The sequence below is a fragment of the Lipophrys pholis genome (assembly GCF_963383615.2).
Source record: "Lipophrys pholis genome assembly, chromosome: 16".
Lineage (NCBI taxonomy): Eukaryota > Metazoa > Chordata > Actinopteri > Blenniiformes > Blenniidae > Lipophrys > Lipophrys pholis.
Window position 1 is genome coordinate 27,863,610 of NC_137634.1, and position 18,140 is coordinate 27,881,749.

Sequence of the window (18,140 nt, forward strand, 5' to 3'; positions counted from 1 at the left end):
ATTTTATTTTTAAATTTTTAAACAACAATCTCAGGATTGCATGGAGGGCTGACGGAGAGGAGCTCCACCCAGCAGCACCGTGCTGCGGGGAAGCGGCAATTATTCACATCTCAAAACTAATCTCCCGACACGTCTGAATATTCGTATAATCGGGTCCAGCCAAAGTATTTTGGTCGTTTTAGTGTCGCTCAGCTTGAAATGTATCAGGAGAACCTGTCCGTTGTCCTCGTCAGGCAGGTTGTCCTCTCATTAAGGCGTGTTAATGGTTAAATATGTCCATGCACAGTGACGTGTCCGCCCAGTACACGGTGTCCTCTTGTCAGTGGTTCTACTGTATATTACAAATAAAAAACAAAAACAGGATAGCTTCAGAAGGTGGGGTCCTTCCTCCCCAAGTCCCTGCTGGTGGGAACTAAGCCCGACTTGGGATGTCCCAAGTGTCGAGACAAGTCCAACTCAAAATAACCCGACCTCTCCCGGTCGGTTCTTAAAAACGTGAACTAATTGAAAGGAGGAATGTTCAGACGTTCCCACTCTGGGTCCAGCTTTTCTAAATCAGTCGTTTCAGTCTGGACTGTGGACACGGTTTCATTCAAAGATCTGGTTTTCTGTGTTCGTCTCTCTACCATATCCACTCCTCTGACTTTATCGCATCGATGTGTTTGTCCATACCTGTACCGTCCCCGGTCGGTACAGTAACGTGGCTCTAACTTGACAATGGAAAAACAACCCGTTCTTTGGCTGTGCACATTTTAGTAGCAGCAACACCACCGGCCCTGGACTTTTCTATTTAATAATGCTCAAGTGAAGGTGCTGGAGGTTTGGACTGATGGAGGTCGTCCCCCCCACCCCCCAGGATATCTGACAGTGAAACAGGACGTTGTTACTCCAAAGCCTCTCGTGGATCGGTCTTATCTGTCTGTCCTCCTTGTCTCTCCTGTCCTCTCACCCCAACTGGAACAGCAGAAAGTCTCCTCCTCTGAGCCTGGTTATGCAGGTTTCTTCCTATAAAAACAGGAGTTTTTCCCTTTCCACAGTCTTAAATTGACGAAGAGTATGGAGGGGGAGGAAGAGGAGGTTTTGTTGGGATTTTCTCAAATAGCTTGTTGGAAGAAAAACGTTTGTGATTTGTTCCTTTGAAGTGGCTGAAGTCTTCACAGTAAAAGTCTGCGGAATAGAATAATTGTACACTATAAATTCTGTAACGACAGGTAGATGGATGAAAGATCATACCTTGCTGCTTCTTTCCTGCATCCATCTCCCTGTCGTTAAAAAATAATTCATAATATACAGTACAGACCAAAAGTTTGGACACACCTTCTCAAAGAGTTTTCTTTATTTTCATGACTATGGAAATTGTAGATTCACACTGAAGGCATCAAAACTATGAACTAACACATGTGGAATTATGTACTGAACAAAAAAGTGTAAAACAAGTGAAAACAGGCCTTATATTCTAGGTTCTTCAAAGTATTACTGCTCTGGACACACTCTGCATTCTCTTGATGAGCTTCAAGAGGTAGTCACCTGAAAGGGTTTTCACTCCCCAGGTGAGCCCTGTCAGGTGTAATAAGGGGGATTTCTTGCCTTATAACTGGGGTTGGGACCATCAGTTGTGTTGTGCAGGAGTCAGGTGGATCCACAGCTGATAGTCCTCCTGAAGAGACTGTTAGAATTGGTATTATGGCAAGAAACAAGCAGCTAAGTAAAGAAAAAGGAGTGGCCATCATTACTTTAAGAAATGAAGGTCAGTCAGTCCGAAGAATTGGGAAAACTTTGAAAGTGTCCCCAAGTGCAGTCGCAAGAACCATCAAGCACTACAAAGGAACTGGCTCACATGAGGACCCCCCAGGAAAGGAAGACCAGGAGTCACCTCTGCTGTGGAGGAGAAGTTCATCCGAGTCACCAGCCTCAGAACTGGCAGGTTAACAGCAGCTCAGATTAGAGAGCAGGTCAATGCCACACAGAGTTCTAGCAGCAGACACATCTCTAGAACAACTGTGAAGAGGAGACTGTGTGAATCAGGTCTTCATGGTAGAAGAGCTGCTAGGAAACCACTGCTAAGGACAGGCAACAAGCAGAGGACACTTGTTTGGGCTAAAGAACACAAGGAATGGACATTAGACCAGTGGAAATCTGGGCTTTGGTCTGATGAGTCCAAATGTGAGATCTTTGGTTCCAACCACCGTGTCTTTGTGCGACGCAGAACAGGTGACCGGATGGACTCGACATGCCTGGTTCCCACCGTGAAGCATGGAGGAGGAGGTGTGATGGTGTGGGGGGGCTTTGCTGGTCACACTGTTGGGGATTTATTCTAAATTGAAGGCATACTGAACCGGCATGGCTGAACCAGCATACTGAACCAGCATGACTGAACCAGCATACTGAACCAGCATGGCTGAACCAGCATACTGAACCAGCATGGCTGAACCAGCATGGCTGAACCAGCATGGCTTAACCAGCATGACTGAACCAGCATGGCTGAACCAGCATGACTGAACCAGCATGACTGAACCAGCATGGCTGAACCAGCATACTGAACCAGCATACTGAACCAGCATGGCTGAACCAGCATACTGAACCAGCATGGCTGAACCAGCATGGCTGAACCAGCATGGCGACCACAGCATCTTGCAGCATCATGCTATTCCATCCGCTTTGCGTTTAGTTGGACCATCATTTATTTTTCAACAGGACAATGACCCCAAACACCCCTCCAGGCTGTGGAAGGGCTGTTTGACCAAGAAGGAGAGTGATGGGGTGCTGTGCCAGATGACCTGGCCCCCACAGTCACCGGACCTGAACCCAATGGAGACGGTTTGGGGTGAGCTGGACCGCAGAGTGAAGGCAAAAGGGCCAACAAGTGCTAAGATCTCTGGGAACTCCTTCAAGAATGTTGGAAGACCCTTTCAGGGGACTACCTCTTGAAGCTCATCAAGAGAATGCAGAGTGTGTCCAGAGCAGTAATACTTTGAAGAACCTAGAATATAAGGCCTGTTTTCACTTGTTTCACACTTTTTTGTTCAGTACATAATTCCACATGTGTTAGTTCATAGTTTTGATGCCTTCAGTGTGAATCTACAATTTCCATAGTCATGAAAATAAAGAAAACTCTTTGAATGAGAAGGTGTGTCCAAACTTTTGGTCTGTACTGTATAAATTTGGAATGACAAAAAGAAAACAATTCAACAAAGAAGAATTGTATCGCCATGTCGCTCGTTCCTCAAAACTCTGCTGGAGAACTTTGGCTTGTCCTCTCGGTTCATTTCTCCTCGTATGTTCTTCTTGTACGACAATCCCGCAACCAACAATTAAAACTAAAGAGAAGAAGAAAAAAATCCAAGTTGTGGTTTCTTTTAATTTCAAAATATTTTCTTTTTAAAACTCTGGTAAAGACGTAAAATGTGCTGCGAGCAAACGTTCCCACTTCGTTTCAAGAATATCTGAATCGTACAACAAGAAACAGTAACAACAGTCAGAGAAACAATAAAAAATAATGAACATAACATGGCGACAGCCGACAGCACCAGTTCAGCTCCGCGTCGACGCTAGGCTAGGAGAAAAAATAATGTAAAACATGGCGAGTTTAAACACGGAGGAGCTCAGAGGAACAGTAGCTGTGCAAATCTTAACCGCGGCGACGACGTAACAAAACTGTGACGTCTTTCAGCGGCACGCATTTGTTAGCCATCGCAAACCGACGTGACGGAAAACCGCAACGTCGTTCAGTCGGACGCGTTCGCTAGCTAACGCAAACCGACATGACGGGAAACCGCAACCTCGTTCAGTCGGACGCGTTCGCTAGCTAACGCAAAAAAACACGGAAACAAGTTTTAAGCATGGGAAATTTCCAATTGTGCGTACGTGTTAATTTAAAAAAAACAATTGGCCTCAAATTTCTTTTAGAAAGCTAAGAATTACTTTTTGGACAACTTTGATTTAGTTAGCCTAAATATTGCAACCTTGCAATGCCAGATTGTCCCACACGGTGGCACAACGAGTCACTTTGTAATGGTTCTGTCATTCAATACAGAACATACGACTCACTACTGCCACCCAGTGCATGCAGGTGATTATACTACTCACTGCTGCCACCCAGTGAATGCAGGTAGTATTACTTTTATTGTACACACTGGACCATCAACATTCTGGGTTTTTCACAAAAGGAAACAGACTTTTGATGATAAAATGTTAACAGGTGAAAAAGGTTAAAGTGAAACGATGCAAAAGAACCTGAGGTAGTGTGAATGTTGGCGACATCATCGTGATAATGGCACCACCGCTAGTTTTGAAATACTAACTGGCTGGAAGAGGAACATGAAGCTGAGTTAGCACGTGGAGCGCATTAGCATTTCTTTGTTGGCTAGCCCGTCACGTCGAGGTTTCCCGTCACGTCAATGGAGGCTGGCGACCAACCCGACTTAAGGCACGTACGTGTACAAATAGTTGATATACTTTTAGCTAACAAGCAGGCTATAGAAACGCTTCACTTAACGAGCTATAACGTGAAGACTGGGCGGCGCTTTCCCGCTCGAATAACATCAATCAGAAAATAACTATTTCTCTACAGAAGTAGAGTACGATTTATGAAACTACTTAACTACAGAACACGCTAGATGCTAATGCTAACGTCTTGATGCATAGCATCACCATAGATCATCATTTCACCTGAAGCAACAAGATAATGTGAATCTCCAGATCGTATCAGCTAACGCTTCAAGATAACTTAGTTACCGTCAAACAAACAATTTTAATGACGTTTACGAATTAAAAAGGCTGAATTAATTTTCTCGTCATTCCACCAATTGCACGTTGGAAGTTTGTTGGCTGGTTCTTTCATCACCATTAGCGTGTTAGCAATAGCATGATTAGAGATTTAAGCGAAAGTGGAATAAAGTTTTTCTGATAATTGGCCAGCATAACAATCATCCCATGTTTGTTCAAAATAAGAAAACTACGCGACAGCTGATTGGTGAACGTTGGTAACGTTGAATGTAGTGTGAACGTGTTCTGGAGGTAACGGCAGCGTTCGTCAGTCCGCCTCCCACTTCCTGAACCTGGCAGGAAGCAATCGCTGATTGTCACGACTCTCTTTGTCGTTGCTCGTTAGCTACGACGCTGTTGTCACACAGACGCCATGAAGCAGGAGAGAAAAGTTCGGATGAAGCAGCGAAACTCGTCTGCTCCAGAATGTCAGCGGCGACTTGGAGGCAGCGTCCAGCTGCCGCTACGACTTCGAGAAATCCCAGGTGTCTTATGGAAATGTGAAGAGACTAAAGACGGTGAGCGCCGGCGTCCGCGTCGCACTGCCGCACTGTGTTCATTCTGTCAGCTTTCTGTTGCTCCTCCTGCTCCAGTGCCACCTCGTGCGCCGCACCCCCTCGCTCGCCGTCAGTCCGCCAGATCTCGTTCGCCATGCCGGCCACGCCACCTCGCTCGCCATCTGCTCGCCGGGTCTCCTTCGCCGTGCCGGCCGCACCCCCTCGCTCGCCATCAGCTTGCTGGGTCTCCTTCACCGTGCCGGCCGCGCCCCCTCGCTCGCCATCAGCTCGCTGGGTCTCCTTCGCCGCACCGGCCACGCCCTCTCGCTCGCTGTCAGCCCACCGGGTCTCTGTGTCTGACCCAGCAGGGAGAAACTTGCGCATCCCGTTCAGGTCCTCCTCCAGCTTGACCTGGAACGGTGGCAGGCCAAGCAGAAAGGCCCGGATCCTGCTGGGAGAGCTCAGGTCGGCGGGTTCCTCCTGCTGTTTGGCCTCAGCCCCCTCCCCTCCCCCGCCCCCCCCTCCTTCGCCGCCCACTGGGCCGCCGTCCTCAGACGACCTGGGGTGTTTGCAAAGCGCCTGTTCTCCAAAGAGCTCTGCCCCCTGGGGAGGTGGTCTTTTGGCGGCGAAGCGTCTACTGAGGTTGAGGGGCAGCGCCTGCTCGGGGGGGGCGGTGGCAGGGGGGCTCAGATCCTGAGACAGGGCCTCGGATAGGCGGCGGGTGAAGGTCTGCAGCTGCGATGAGTCTAGACGGCGAGTCCTCATCAGCTGGCAGACCTGGACGCTGCAGTCGAGGTTCAGGGGCAAGACCCGCAGGGGGGGCATGGGGGATCGGCCACGGCAGCCCCCCCGCTGGCCCCCCTCGTCGCAGCCGGAGCAGCGTTGCGGGTGCTGATCTCCAGCCTGGTGGGAGGGCTGCAGGGTGTATATTGTGGGGGGTGGATGAGCGAGGACCTGGGGGGCCAGACCTGGACTCTCGGGGCTCCTCTGGAGACTTACGCGGCCCCTGAAGACGTCCAGAGGACAAAGGCCTTTGATGGGGCTGAAGTGTCGAGGAAGGGTGGAGAGGAGCACGCTGGGAGGGGCTGGTCGGGGTGGGGGTGGGCTGAGGCTGGAGGGCTGGACCTGCTGCAAGAAGAAGAAGTAAAAAGGGAAGTCCACCATGTTTATTGCCCCACAGAGGGGCAGATCTCTAATTGGGCTTTTCCACCTAAAGAACCAGCTTCTAGTTCAGGGCCGGTGCCAGTTCTTAAATGAGCACCACCAAAGAACCGGTTCTTTTTCTACCGTTAACAGAGCCAGTGGGAGCTACGTCACTTCGTCACTCCAAAACGTGATACGTCACTGATTTGACCACTGTAGTGCTGACGGTGCTCAAACAGGAACCAGGAGACGGACTGTACCAGTGGTTTAGTCCGGGTCGCTCCATCTAGTCTGACCAGAACCTCTGATGAACCAAAGAGCCAGAAGACATTACGTCTCTTCGTCTCTCTATTGGTGTTTGTTCACGTCCGTCTTGTTTTAGTCCAGAGCCCCAGAGTGGACATAGAGGGGAATAATAACACATGAATGAGTTTGGGTCTTATTTTTCACCATTCCAACATTCCATAGTGACTTTCTGCTCCTTTCACTTTATTTCTGGACGTGTCTGAATCAAAAGCTTCAACATGGAGGAATGGAGGTGTAGAATGATAGAACTGCTCTACAGCCGTTTCCATGGTAACCTAGGTAACCACTCTGATTAAAGTTCTCTTTCACATGAAGCCATTAAAAGGCTCATTTTAGCTCTAAAAACTCCCAAGTTTCATTTACAGTAGTTTGTAGTTTGTTTAGTAGTTCCTGAGGAACCAGAAGTCTGGCTTCATTAGAAAGAAGTTCTGTAGAGCGTCTCATAGCGGAGCGGAGCGCCCCCTGCTGCCTCACACTGCCTTGCTCAGCGGCTGCAGCTCCTCAGCCGGCGGTCAGAAGGTGAAACAAGACCTGGACGTGACGTTAGTTAGAATCATGTCACCATGAAAAGTGTGGAAAATAAACCACAATGGAAAACTGCTTCTAAATTCTATCTGACGTAGCTGACTGACAGGTGGAGCTCTGCAGCATCTTGAGAGCCGCGGCTCCGTCAACTCGGATTAAATAATCCCGTTCCCTCGTATTATTAACTTCAGGGAACGACTTATTATATCATTCCCACGCGTTATTTTTTTTTTCTCTATAACCACTCTGGGGCTCCGTGTTCACTGGAGTTTTCAGAAAGACGGTTCAGCCTCGCTTCTGCCTTGTAGGTAGTGATACCTCCAGAGATACCTCCAGAGATACCTCCAGAGATAACTCCAGGGATATCTCCAGAGATACCTCCAGAGAAACCTCCAGAGACACCTCCAGAGATAACTCCAGAGATAACTCCAGAGATACCTCCAGAGATACCTCCAGAGATAACTCCAGAGATACCTCCAGAGATACCTCCAGAGATACCTCCAGAGATACCTCCAGAGATACCTCCAGAGAAACCTCCAGAGACACCTCCAGAGATAACTCCAGAGATAACTCCAGAGATAACTCCAGAGATATCTCCAGAGATATCTCCAGAGATATCTCCAGAGATACCTCCAGAGATACCTCCAGAGATACCTCCAGAGACACCTCCAGAGATAACTCCAGAGATAACTCCAGAGATACCTCCAGAGATAACTCCAGAGATACCTCCAGAGATAACTCCAGAGATACCTCCAGAGATACCTCCAGAGAAACCTCCAGAGACACCTCCAGAGATAACTCCAGAGATACCTCCAGAGATACCTCCAGAGATAACTCCAGAGATAACTCCAGAGATAACTCCACCCACAGCTGATGACACGTCAGGTCCCAGTCTGGCTCCTCTCTGGTCGAACAACGAAGTGGGGCCAGCGTAGTAGCAGTTGAGCCCCTGGTAGTCCGGGGCTTTGGCAGTGGAAAGACAAAGAACTGGTGCTGAGTCTGGCCCTGGACCAGAACTAGAACCTGATTCTTTCTGGTGGAAAAGCCCCCTAACAGTCCACCCTGTTTATTGCCCTGCGGGGGTGGGGTGAGGATCTTTGACAGTTACCTGCAGCTTGGCCTGAGTCGTCACTGTGGACTTGTTCCGGGCTCCTGGCGGGCGGCCTCGACCCCGCTTCACAACTGAACTGCCAAAGCCCTTCACCTGGGGGGCAGGAAGCACGGGGGAAATAACCAGGAGGGGCAATTGAAGAAACAGAGGTAGGATCACCAGTAGAAGTCAAACAGAAGCTAAAGTCACCACAACTGGAACAATGAGTCCTCGGGTCTGTACTACGACCCTGATCAACATATCCAGGATCTCTCCGTTTCCTGGGTTGACTGATCCAGACATGCTGATCACTGTTACTACGAAGCAGGTTATCAACTCGCTGGTTCCTAGACCTATGTCTGCGCGTTCATATGAAAGGGGTGGAATTTGTAACGTCTGACCAATCACACACACGGAGAAACCCTGCAGCACAGTTTAGATTACTGAAGGATCAATTACTCTCCTAAAACACCAAGAAATAAAACACATCCACCAGGTTAAAGTAACACTGCTGCTGCATCCAAAACCAAGTTGACTTGGTGAGATTATCCAATATTAATTCATCTGGTAATATAACCGGACAGCACTGTGATCAATCAGTTTCACTTTATTAAAGCAGAAACGTGTCAGTCGAGAACAAAAACATCCTTCAAAGCCTCGGTGACGAGGATTTAGTTTATTGTGTCAAAAAAAACAACTAACCTCCTCTCTGCTGCGCTCAGCGCTGAACCTGTGTTATATTTGGTGCTATATAAATAAAGTTGAATTGAATTGAGACAATGCACCAATCGCAATCATTTAAGAATGAGCAGATCATTTTCCAAGACATCTGATTGGTTACACTCACTGTGATCTTATCCAGAAGGTATCCTGCTCGGGAGCAGGTTTGACATTCAGAGGCAGTTACCACGATGATTTATCCCGATAAGTGAACGAGCGTCATAGTAAGGAAAACCAGAGTTAATCCTTGAAGTGATCTTGATAAGAAACAATCCAGTATCGTAGTACAGGCCCCTGTGCATTAGCACTACAGTCGGACTACAAGGGTACACTGACCAGTCACCACACCATCAATTATAACAACAAGTCAACAACGCTAATAACATCAGCATCAACACCAACATCAACAATGCCAACAAAATCAACAACATCAATGTAAACAACATCAACAGTCACACTCTATTGATTCTTTTCATTCTACTGAATGTATTGATTCAATTGTTTTTATTGATTCTACTGATTCTATTGAACAGGACAGATAGAGGTTGGATGTGTCATGTACAAATCTTACCATGGCAGCATTAACTCCGCCCCTCTGCTTCCTGCCCCGGGGCAAAGGTTTCCTGCCCCGGATCCCCCGAGATTTGTGGGCAACAGGCGACTCGGGGATCTTAAACTCTGTTGCTGCTGCTGCTGCTCCTTCTCCCCCTTCTACTGCTGCTGTTCCTCCTCCTCCCCCTACTGCTGCTGCTCCTGTTGCTGTTCCTCCTGCTGCTCCTTCTCCTCCCCCTCCCCCTCCTGTGGCTGCTCCTCCTCTTCTTACTCCTCCTCCTCGAAGGTGGTCCTCATAAGGAAGCATCAGCCTGCCACACAAAGACAAACACTCCAACTTAACGAGCAGCTAGAAAGTAAAGTGTCAGAATGAACCAATCAGTATTGTATGTGTGTGTGTGGGGGGAGAGACTGAAAACAGACTGAAAACAATGGAGTTATTTCACGTCATGGAGCTGGAGGTCCTTGGGTCAGGACACCAGCATCATTAGTAACAGCTGTTCCAGTGCGAGGGAGACGACGCTCACTGCTCTACACACTGTTGTTTTACCAAGATGTTCTGCATCACAATATCATCAAGAAGAGTAGCATTGAGCAAAACCTGCTCTCATGTGAGCACACGTCCAGTCCAGAGTGTGAGGTTGTTGATGTTGGAGAAAGTTCTTCAGATAACTGATGCTGTTTGCTGGAAAGCGAGAGCATTCCAAAAGGTCTTCCTCTGGGAATGGCAGGACACCTGATTTACCATGGTGACAACCAGCAAGTTTAGTTCAGTCTGTTACCATGGTGACAACCAGCAAGTTTAGTTCAGTCTGTTACCATGGTGACAACCAGCAAGTTTAGTTCAGTCTGTTACCATGGTGACAACCAGCAGGTTCTGTTCCCAGAGTGTGTTACCATGGTGACAGCCCTCAGGTTCTGTTCACAGTGTTCTACCACGCTAACACGCTTTCTGGAATACCTTCTGAGCTACACAACAACATGACATCACAAGCCTTCTGAAATACCCCCTTGGATGGATCAGAACGGGTCAGTACCTCTCGTAGTGCCTCCGGGTGCAGGTGGCGGCGCTGGTGCTGCCCGGACATCCACCCAGCTCATTATACACCAACTTCCACTGACGGTCAGAGGTCACCTGAGAGAGACAGACAGAAGTTAATTGACCATAACGACAGGAAGTGAAGGTGACAGTCGATAACGACAGGAAGTGAAGGTGACAGTCGATAACGACAGGAAGTGATGGTGACAGTCGATAACGACAGGAAGTGAAGGTGACAGTCGATAACGACAGGAAGTGAAGGTGACAGTCGATAACGACAGGAAGTGATGGTGACAGTCGATAACGACAGGAAGTGATGGTGACAGTCGATAACGACAGGAAGTGAAGGTGACAGTCGATAACGACAGGAAGTGATGGTGACAGTCGATAACGACAGGAAGTGAAGGTGACAGTCGATAACGACAGGAAGTGAAGGTGACAGTCGATAACGACAGGAAGTGAAGGTGACAGTCGATAACGACAGGAAGTGATGGTGACAGTCGATAACGACAGGAAGTGAAGGTGACAGTCGATAACGACAGGAAGTGATGGTGACAGTCGATAACGACAGGAAGTGATGGTGACAGTCGATAACGACAGGAAGTGATGGTGACAGTCGATAACGACAGGAAGTGAAGGTGACAGTCGATAACGACAGGAAGTGAAGGTGACAGTCGATAACGACAGGAAGTGAAGGTGACAGTCGATAACGAGAGGAAGTGATGGTGACAGTCGATAACGACAGGAAGTGAAGGTGACAGTCGATAACGACAGGAAGTGATGGTGACAGTCGATAACGACAGGAAGTGATGGTGACAGTCGATAACGACAGGGAGTGAAGGTGACAGTCGATAACGACAGGGAGTGAAGGTGACAGTCGATAACGACAGGAAGTGAAGGTGACAGTCGATAACGACAGGAAGTGATGGTGACAGTCGATAACGACAGGAAGTGAAGGTGACAGTCGATAACGACAGGAAGTGATGGTGACAGTCGATAACGACAGGAAGTGAAGGTGACAGTCGATAACGACAGGAAGTGAAGGTGACAGTCGATAACGACAGGAAGTGATGGTGACAGTCGATAACGACAGGAAGTGAAGGTGACAGTCGATAACGACAGGAAGTGATGGTGACAGTCGATAACGACAGGAAGTGATGGTGACAGTCGATAACGACAGGAAGTGATGGTGACAGTCGATAACGACAGGAAGTGATGGTGACAGTCGATAACGACAGGAAGTGAAGGTGACAGTCGATAACGACAGGAAGTGATGGTGACAGTCGATAACGACAGGAAGTGAAGGTGACAGTCGATAACGACAGGAAGTGATGGTGACAGTCGATAACGACAGGAAGTGATGGTGACAGTCGATAACGACAGGAAGTGATGGTGACAGTCGATAACGACAGGAAGTGATGGTGACAGTCGATAACGACAGGAAGTGAAGGTGACAGTCGATAACGACAGGAAGTGATGGTGACAGTCGATAACGACAGGAAGTGATGGTGACAGTCGATAACGACAGGAAGTGAAGGTGACAGTCGATAACGACAGGAAGTGAAGGTGACAGTCGATAACGACAGGAAGTGAAGGTGACAGTCGATAACGACAGGAAGCAGAAGTTAAAATGAATCTATGAATTGTTTGATGACGGAACGTCAGAGCAGAAATTAGTTTTACCTTCTTGTAGCCGCCGAGACGTTTGACTACAGAGAACAACAGGAAGAGGTCAACTGGGGGCGGAGCCACGATGCAGAGGAAAAACACAAAACACAAGCAGAGGAAAAACACAAACAGAAGAGATGGTCAGATTAAATGTTCTAGATTAGATTTGTTCACTTTGACTTGGGATGAAAAACTGTTTAAATTGTAACTTTTAGAATAACAATAGTTTCAATGAAAAGTGATGCAGAAAACCGCCTCGGTCCCTAAAAATATATATAAAAATTCAAGTTACCATGCAAAGATGAAAAGATTTTTAAAAAATAAATGAAAAAAATATACAAAAGAAAAAAGATGAGAAATGAAGAACTGGGGGCCTGTTACCACGACAACGCCATTTCACGTTTTTGTCCGAGCATCCACACGGCACGGCGTTTTAGGAACCTGAAAACGTTTATTTTGAAAACGGGTTCCAGAATAGAGAAATTTTAAAATGCCGCCGAAAACGATGAAGTCATGGCTCCACTTCTCGACCTATAGACCGGCGACCCTCTCTGTGAATGAGTCAACTCACTCTTCTTGAAGCCCAGGTTGGGCACCCTGTGAATGGGTGAACTCACTCTTCTTGAAGCCCAGGTTGGGCACCTTGTGAATGGGTGAACTCACTCTTCTTATAGCCTAGGTTGGGCACCCTGTGAATGGGTGAACTCACTCTTCTTATAGCCTAGGTTGGGCACCTTGTGAATGGGTGAACTCACTCTTCTTATAGCCTAGGTTGGGCACCTTGTGAATGGGTGAACTCACTCTTCTTATAGCCTAGGTTGGGCACCTTGTGAATGGGTGAACTCACTCTTCTTGAAGCCCAGGTTGGGCACCCTGTGAATGGGTGAACTCACTCTTCTTGAAGCCCAGGTTGGGCACCCTGTGAATGGGTGAACTCACTCTTCTTGAAGCCCAGGTTGGGCACCCTGTGAATGGGTGAACTCACTCTTCTTGAAGCCCAGGTTGGGCACCTTGTGAATGGGTGAACTCACTCTTCTTGAAGCCCAGGTTGGGCACCCTGTGAATGGGTGAACTCACTCTTCTTGAAGCCCAGGTTGGGCACCTTGTGAATGGGTGAACTCACTCTTCTTATAGCCTAGGTTGGGCACCCTGTGAATGGGTGAACTCACTCTTCTTATAGCCTAGGTTGGGCACCCTGTGAATGGGTGAACTCACTCTTCTTGAAGCCCAGGTTGGGCACCCTGTGAATGGGTGAACTCACTCTTCTTGAAGCCCAGGTTGGGCACCCTGTGAATGGGTGAACTCACTCTTCTTGAAGCCCAGGTTGGGCACCTTGTGAATGGGTGAACTCACTCTTCTTATAGCCTAGGTTGGGCACCCTGTGAATGGGTGAACTCACTCTTCTTATAGCCTAGGTTGGGCACCCTGTGAATGGGTGAACTCACTCTTCTTGAAGCCCAGGTTGGGCACCCTGTGAATGGGTGAACTCACTCTTCTTGAAGCCCAGGTTGGGCACCTTGTGAATGGGTGAACTCACTCTTCTTATAGCCTAGGTTGGGCACCCTGTGAATGGGTGAACTCACTCTTCTTATAGCCTAGGTTGGGCACCTTGTGAATGGGTGAACTCACTCTTCTTATAGCCTAGGTTGGGCACCTTGTGAATGGGTGAACTCACTCTTCTTATAGCCTAGGTTGGGCACCTTGTGAATGGGTGAACTCACTCTTCTTGAAGCCCAGGTTGGGCACCCTGTGAATGGGTGAACTCACTCTTCTTGAAGCCCAGGTTGGGCACCCTGTGAATGGGTGAACTCACTCTTCTTGAAGCCCAGGTTGGGCACCCTGTGAATGGGTGAACTCACTCTTCTTGAAGCCCAGGTTGGGCACCTTGTGAATGGGTGAACTCACTCTTCTTGAAGCCCAGGTTGGGCACCCTGTGAATGGGTGAACTCACTCTTCTTGAAGCCCAGGTTGGGCACCTTGTGAATGGGTGAACTCACTCTTCTTGAAGCCCAGGTTGGGCACCCTGTGAATGGGTGAACTCACTCTTCTTGAAGCCCAGGTTGGGGACCTTGTGAATGGGTGAACTCACTCTTCTTATAGCCTAGGTTGGGCACCCTGTGAATGGGTGAACTCACTCTTCTTATAGCCTAGGTTGGGCAACCTGTGAATGAGTCAACTCACTCTTCTTATAGCCCAGGTTGGGCACCTTGTGAATGGGTGAACTCACTCTTCTTGAAGCCCAGGTTGGGCACCCTGTGAATGGGTGAACTCACTCTTCTTGAAGCCCAGGTTGGGCACCCTGTGAATGGGTGAACTCACTCTTCTTGAAGCCCAGGTTGGGCACCCTGTGAATGGGTGAACTCACTCTTCTTGAAGCCCAGGTTTGGCACCTTGTGAATGGGTGAACCGTGGCGCTCCATGAAGCCGTACAGCTGATCCAGGAAGAGCTGCTCCTCTGGGTGGGGGAGCCAGTCGCCCTCACAGCCGTCCTCCACACTGCCCATCACGTTCTCCTGGGGGGGGGGGGGGGGGGGGGGGGGGGGGTTAGTCAGGGACACTATCAGGACACAGAACCACCCGTGGAGGGCAAAGGGACAGACAATGGTGTGTAGTGATAGTGTCTATATAGCGTGCAGACCCAGCTTGTGAAGACAGTGTGTAGAGATAGCATGTGTAGAGTGTGTACTGCGTGTAGACAGCATGTAGACACAGTGTGTGTAGACAGTGTGTGTAGACAGCGTGTAGAGACAGTGTGTGTAGACAGCGTGTAGAGAGTGTGTGTAGACAGCGTGTAGAGAGTGTGTGTAGACAGCGTGTAGAGACAGCATGTAGAAAGTGTGTGTAGACAGCGTGTAGACAGTGTGTGTAGACAGTGTGTGTAGACAGCGTGTAGAGACAGTGCGTGTAGACAGCGTGTAGAGACTGTGTGTAAACAGCGTGTGGAGACAGCATGTAGAGACAGTGTGTGTAGACACAGTGTGTGTAGACAGCGTGTGGACAGTGTGTGTGTAGACAGCGTGTAGACAGTGTGTGTAGACAGTGTGTGTAGACAGTGTGTGTAGACAGCGTGTAGAGACAGTGCGTGTAGACAGCGTGTGTAGACAGCGTGTAGAGACAGTGTGTGTAAACAGCGTGTGGAGACAGCGTGTAGAGACAGCGTGTAGAGACAGTGTGTGTAGACACAGTGTGTGTAGACAGCGTGTGGACAGTGTGTGTGTAGACAGCGTGTAGAGACAGTGTGTGTAGACAGCGTGTAGACAGCGTGTGTAGACAGTGTGTGTAGACAGCGTGTGTAGACAGTGTGTGTGTGTGTAGACAGCGTGTGTAGACAGCGTGTATAGACAGCGTGTATAGACAGCGTGTGGACACAGTGTGTGTAGACAGTGTGTGTACAGTGTGTGTAGACAGTGTGTGTAGACAGCGTGTAGAGACAGCGTGTGTAGACAGCGTGTGGACACAGTGTGTAGAGACAGCGTGTAGAGACAGTGAACCTTCATCCTCTCGATCCAGGACTCCGACTGAACTGAACTCGGAGAATCGCGACTGTCTCTTCCTTTTTTCTTACGAGGTCGTCCTCTGAGGCTGAGGGATGGACACCCTGCAGTGTGCACGCACACACACACACACACACACACACACACACACACACACACACACACTTCCAGTAATGAGACTTTTTAGACCAGGTGACTCTGTGTTTAATCCCAAATTAGTTCTGGCCCAATTCTGAACTGGTTCGGACCAGGTTCAAAACCTGGCTCTGGCAGGTCACTTACTGAAGCTCCAGGAGAAGCCGGTGCTGCCCTCTAGTGTCGGGTGGTTGAAGGTGTCCCTGCAGTACATGAGCCGGGTGCTGGACTGCACCCTGACCCCGCCCAGCGCCAGCAGGTGGGGGTCCTGCAGACCTGGGTCTCGGGCCCTGTCCTGGATCCGCCTCTGCAGGGACCTGAACCGGCAGTACTGCGGGTAGCTCAGAACCTTGACCCCCCGAAGGTCCGGAACACCATCTGAGGAGGACAAGTGGTGGTCAGGACTACCGGGACCACAACAACCAACACCACCACAACCCACATCAACAACAAGCCTTCTTTGTTCTCTACAGGAAGTGGCTGAGCAGGTTCTTACTCGGGGTTCGGTCTCGGAGTGGCTCGCTGCTCCTCTCCGCCAAATCGTTCTGCCGTGGTTTGTGGAAACCATTAGTGCCGCAGGACGGAGCCCACCTCCACCCAGCCGGCTCAGAGCAGGACCACTGGACCAGATCCTCCACCCGGACCACCATCTTCCTCGACACAGCCAGAACTTCATCCTGCTCCACGAACACGAACACACACACACACACACACGAACACACACACACACACACACACACACACACACACACACACACACACACACACACACACACACACACACACACACACACACACACACACACACACACACACACACACACACACACACACACACACACACACACACACACACACACACACACACACACACACACACACACACACACACACACACACACACACACACACACACACACACACACACACACACAGCACTATTGCATCATAACTTCAGTATCGCCAGTTTCATTCAGTTGATTTAATCAGAGTTTCAGTCAGTGTAATTCCTCTATTTACTTTGTTTTCCTTTTAATATTAGTAGAAATACTCTTTAGTGGCTATCTGTACGTACTCCGTGCATCCCATTTTGTTGTCGTTGAAATATAATTTTGGGGACCAGCAAAGTAAGCTTGTACAGGGTAAATGTTTATCTGTATATATGATAGTAAATATTTTCAATTTTCAATCTACTTTGACATTGTTATTGGTATTCATTAGGGCTGTCAAACAGAGAGCATGTGCCCCCTAACCTGAAGCTAAAAGGATGACCCACCTCTCCATGCTCTCTGCTCCGCCCCTTAGGCGTGTCTTCGGGCAAGAAGTAGAGTCTGGCGCTGGCCAGCAGGTGGCGTCGAGTCTGATCCTCCCACAGTAAAGTCACCTGGACAACAGGAAGAAGAACAACCAACAATAAGAAGAGCAGGAGACAACAGAATCTGCCCCCACCTACCCTGTACCTGACCCCTTCTTGTCAAAGGTTGCCCCGAGCCGCCTTTCTTACCGCTGATCCTGATACCAATACCTTAGGTTTAGTATCAACTGATACTGACACCGTAGGTTTTTAAAACCAGCCGATACAGACACCGGAAAACAGCACTGAATTACCTAGTAAGTGGTTTGTCTTATTGTGGAAAAGGCAGATCATTCTTTTGTGTATCAGTCTTGACTTAAAACTTTTTTTTCTTAAAAAAAAACAACAAATAGACATAAAAGTACAGAGTTATTTATTTAATAACTAAGCGCCAGCACAACAATCGTAAACCAATTAGCTTCTCTAGGTCAGTCACACAATATGTAAATAAAACATGTAACAAATGTCACTGGTTGAGTCAGTGCCATGAGGAAAATGAAATACAATTAAAGCTGCAAGCAGCGTTGGGCGGGACCTCACCCCCTGGCCCGTCCGGGTCAGCCCAATCGCCGCCTCCGGCCCTTTAAATGTTATCGACCTGAAAATCCCACTGGCTACTCCCCAGGTGTCCCTGACCTGGAATCTGGTCTTATCTCACATGCTAATCTGCTAAGCTAACTAGCCTAGCATTAGCATTGAAAAGCATGCTACCTCCTCCTCCTCCTCCCGCTCCTCTCCCTCCTGCTCCACCTCCTTCTCCTCCTCCTCCTCCTCCTGCTCCTCCTCTTACTCTGTTCTCCTCCTCCTCCCCCTCCTGCTCCACCTCCTTCTCCTCCCACTCCTTCTCCTCCTC

The 18,140-nt window shown here is 48.7% G+C and overlaps 1 protein-coding gene across 2 annotated transcripts in view; it reads right to left on the minus strand.

The window, feature by feature from the left end:
• Positions 1 to 3,340: 3,340 nt before the first annotated feature.
• The window catches only part of LOC308121284 (uncharacterized protein), a 39,479-nt gene continuing 24,679 nt past the window's right edge, over positions 3,341 to 18,140 (minus strand). Inside the window, exons 3-12 of one of the 2 annotated variants that reach the window (XM_080482448.1) lie at positions 17,210 to 17,317; positions 16,430 to 16,610; positions 16,081 to 16,311; positions 15,796 to 15,902; positions 14,670 to 14,817; positions 12,320 to 12,372; positions 10,635 to 10,732; positions 9,617 to 9,908; positions 8,344 to 8,439; positions 3,341 to 6,389 (exon numbers count right to left, since the gene is read on the minus strand). In XM_080482448.1, the coding sequence (XP_080338574.1) occupies positions 5,274 to 6,389; positions 8,344 to 8,439; positions 9,617 to 9,908; positions 10,635 to 10,732; positions 12,320 to 12,372; positions 14,670 to 14,817; positions 15,796 to 15,902; positions 16,081 to 16,311; positions 16,430 to 16,610; positions 17,210 to 17,317 (2,430 nt within the window). In that variant the 3' untranslated portion in view covers positions 3,341 to 5,273. The remainder of the gene's footprint in view (positions 6,390 to 8,343; positions 8,440 to 9,616; positions 9,909 to 10,634; positions 10,733 to 12,319; positions 12,373 to 14,669; positions 14,818 to 15,795; positions 15,903 to 16,080; positions 16,312 to 16,429; positions 16,611 to 17,209; positions 17,318 to 18,140) is intronic. The other variant, XM_080482449.1, reaches the window with a different exon arrangement.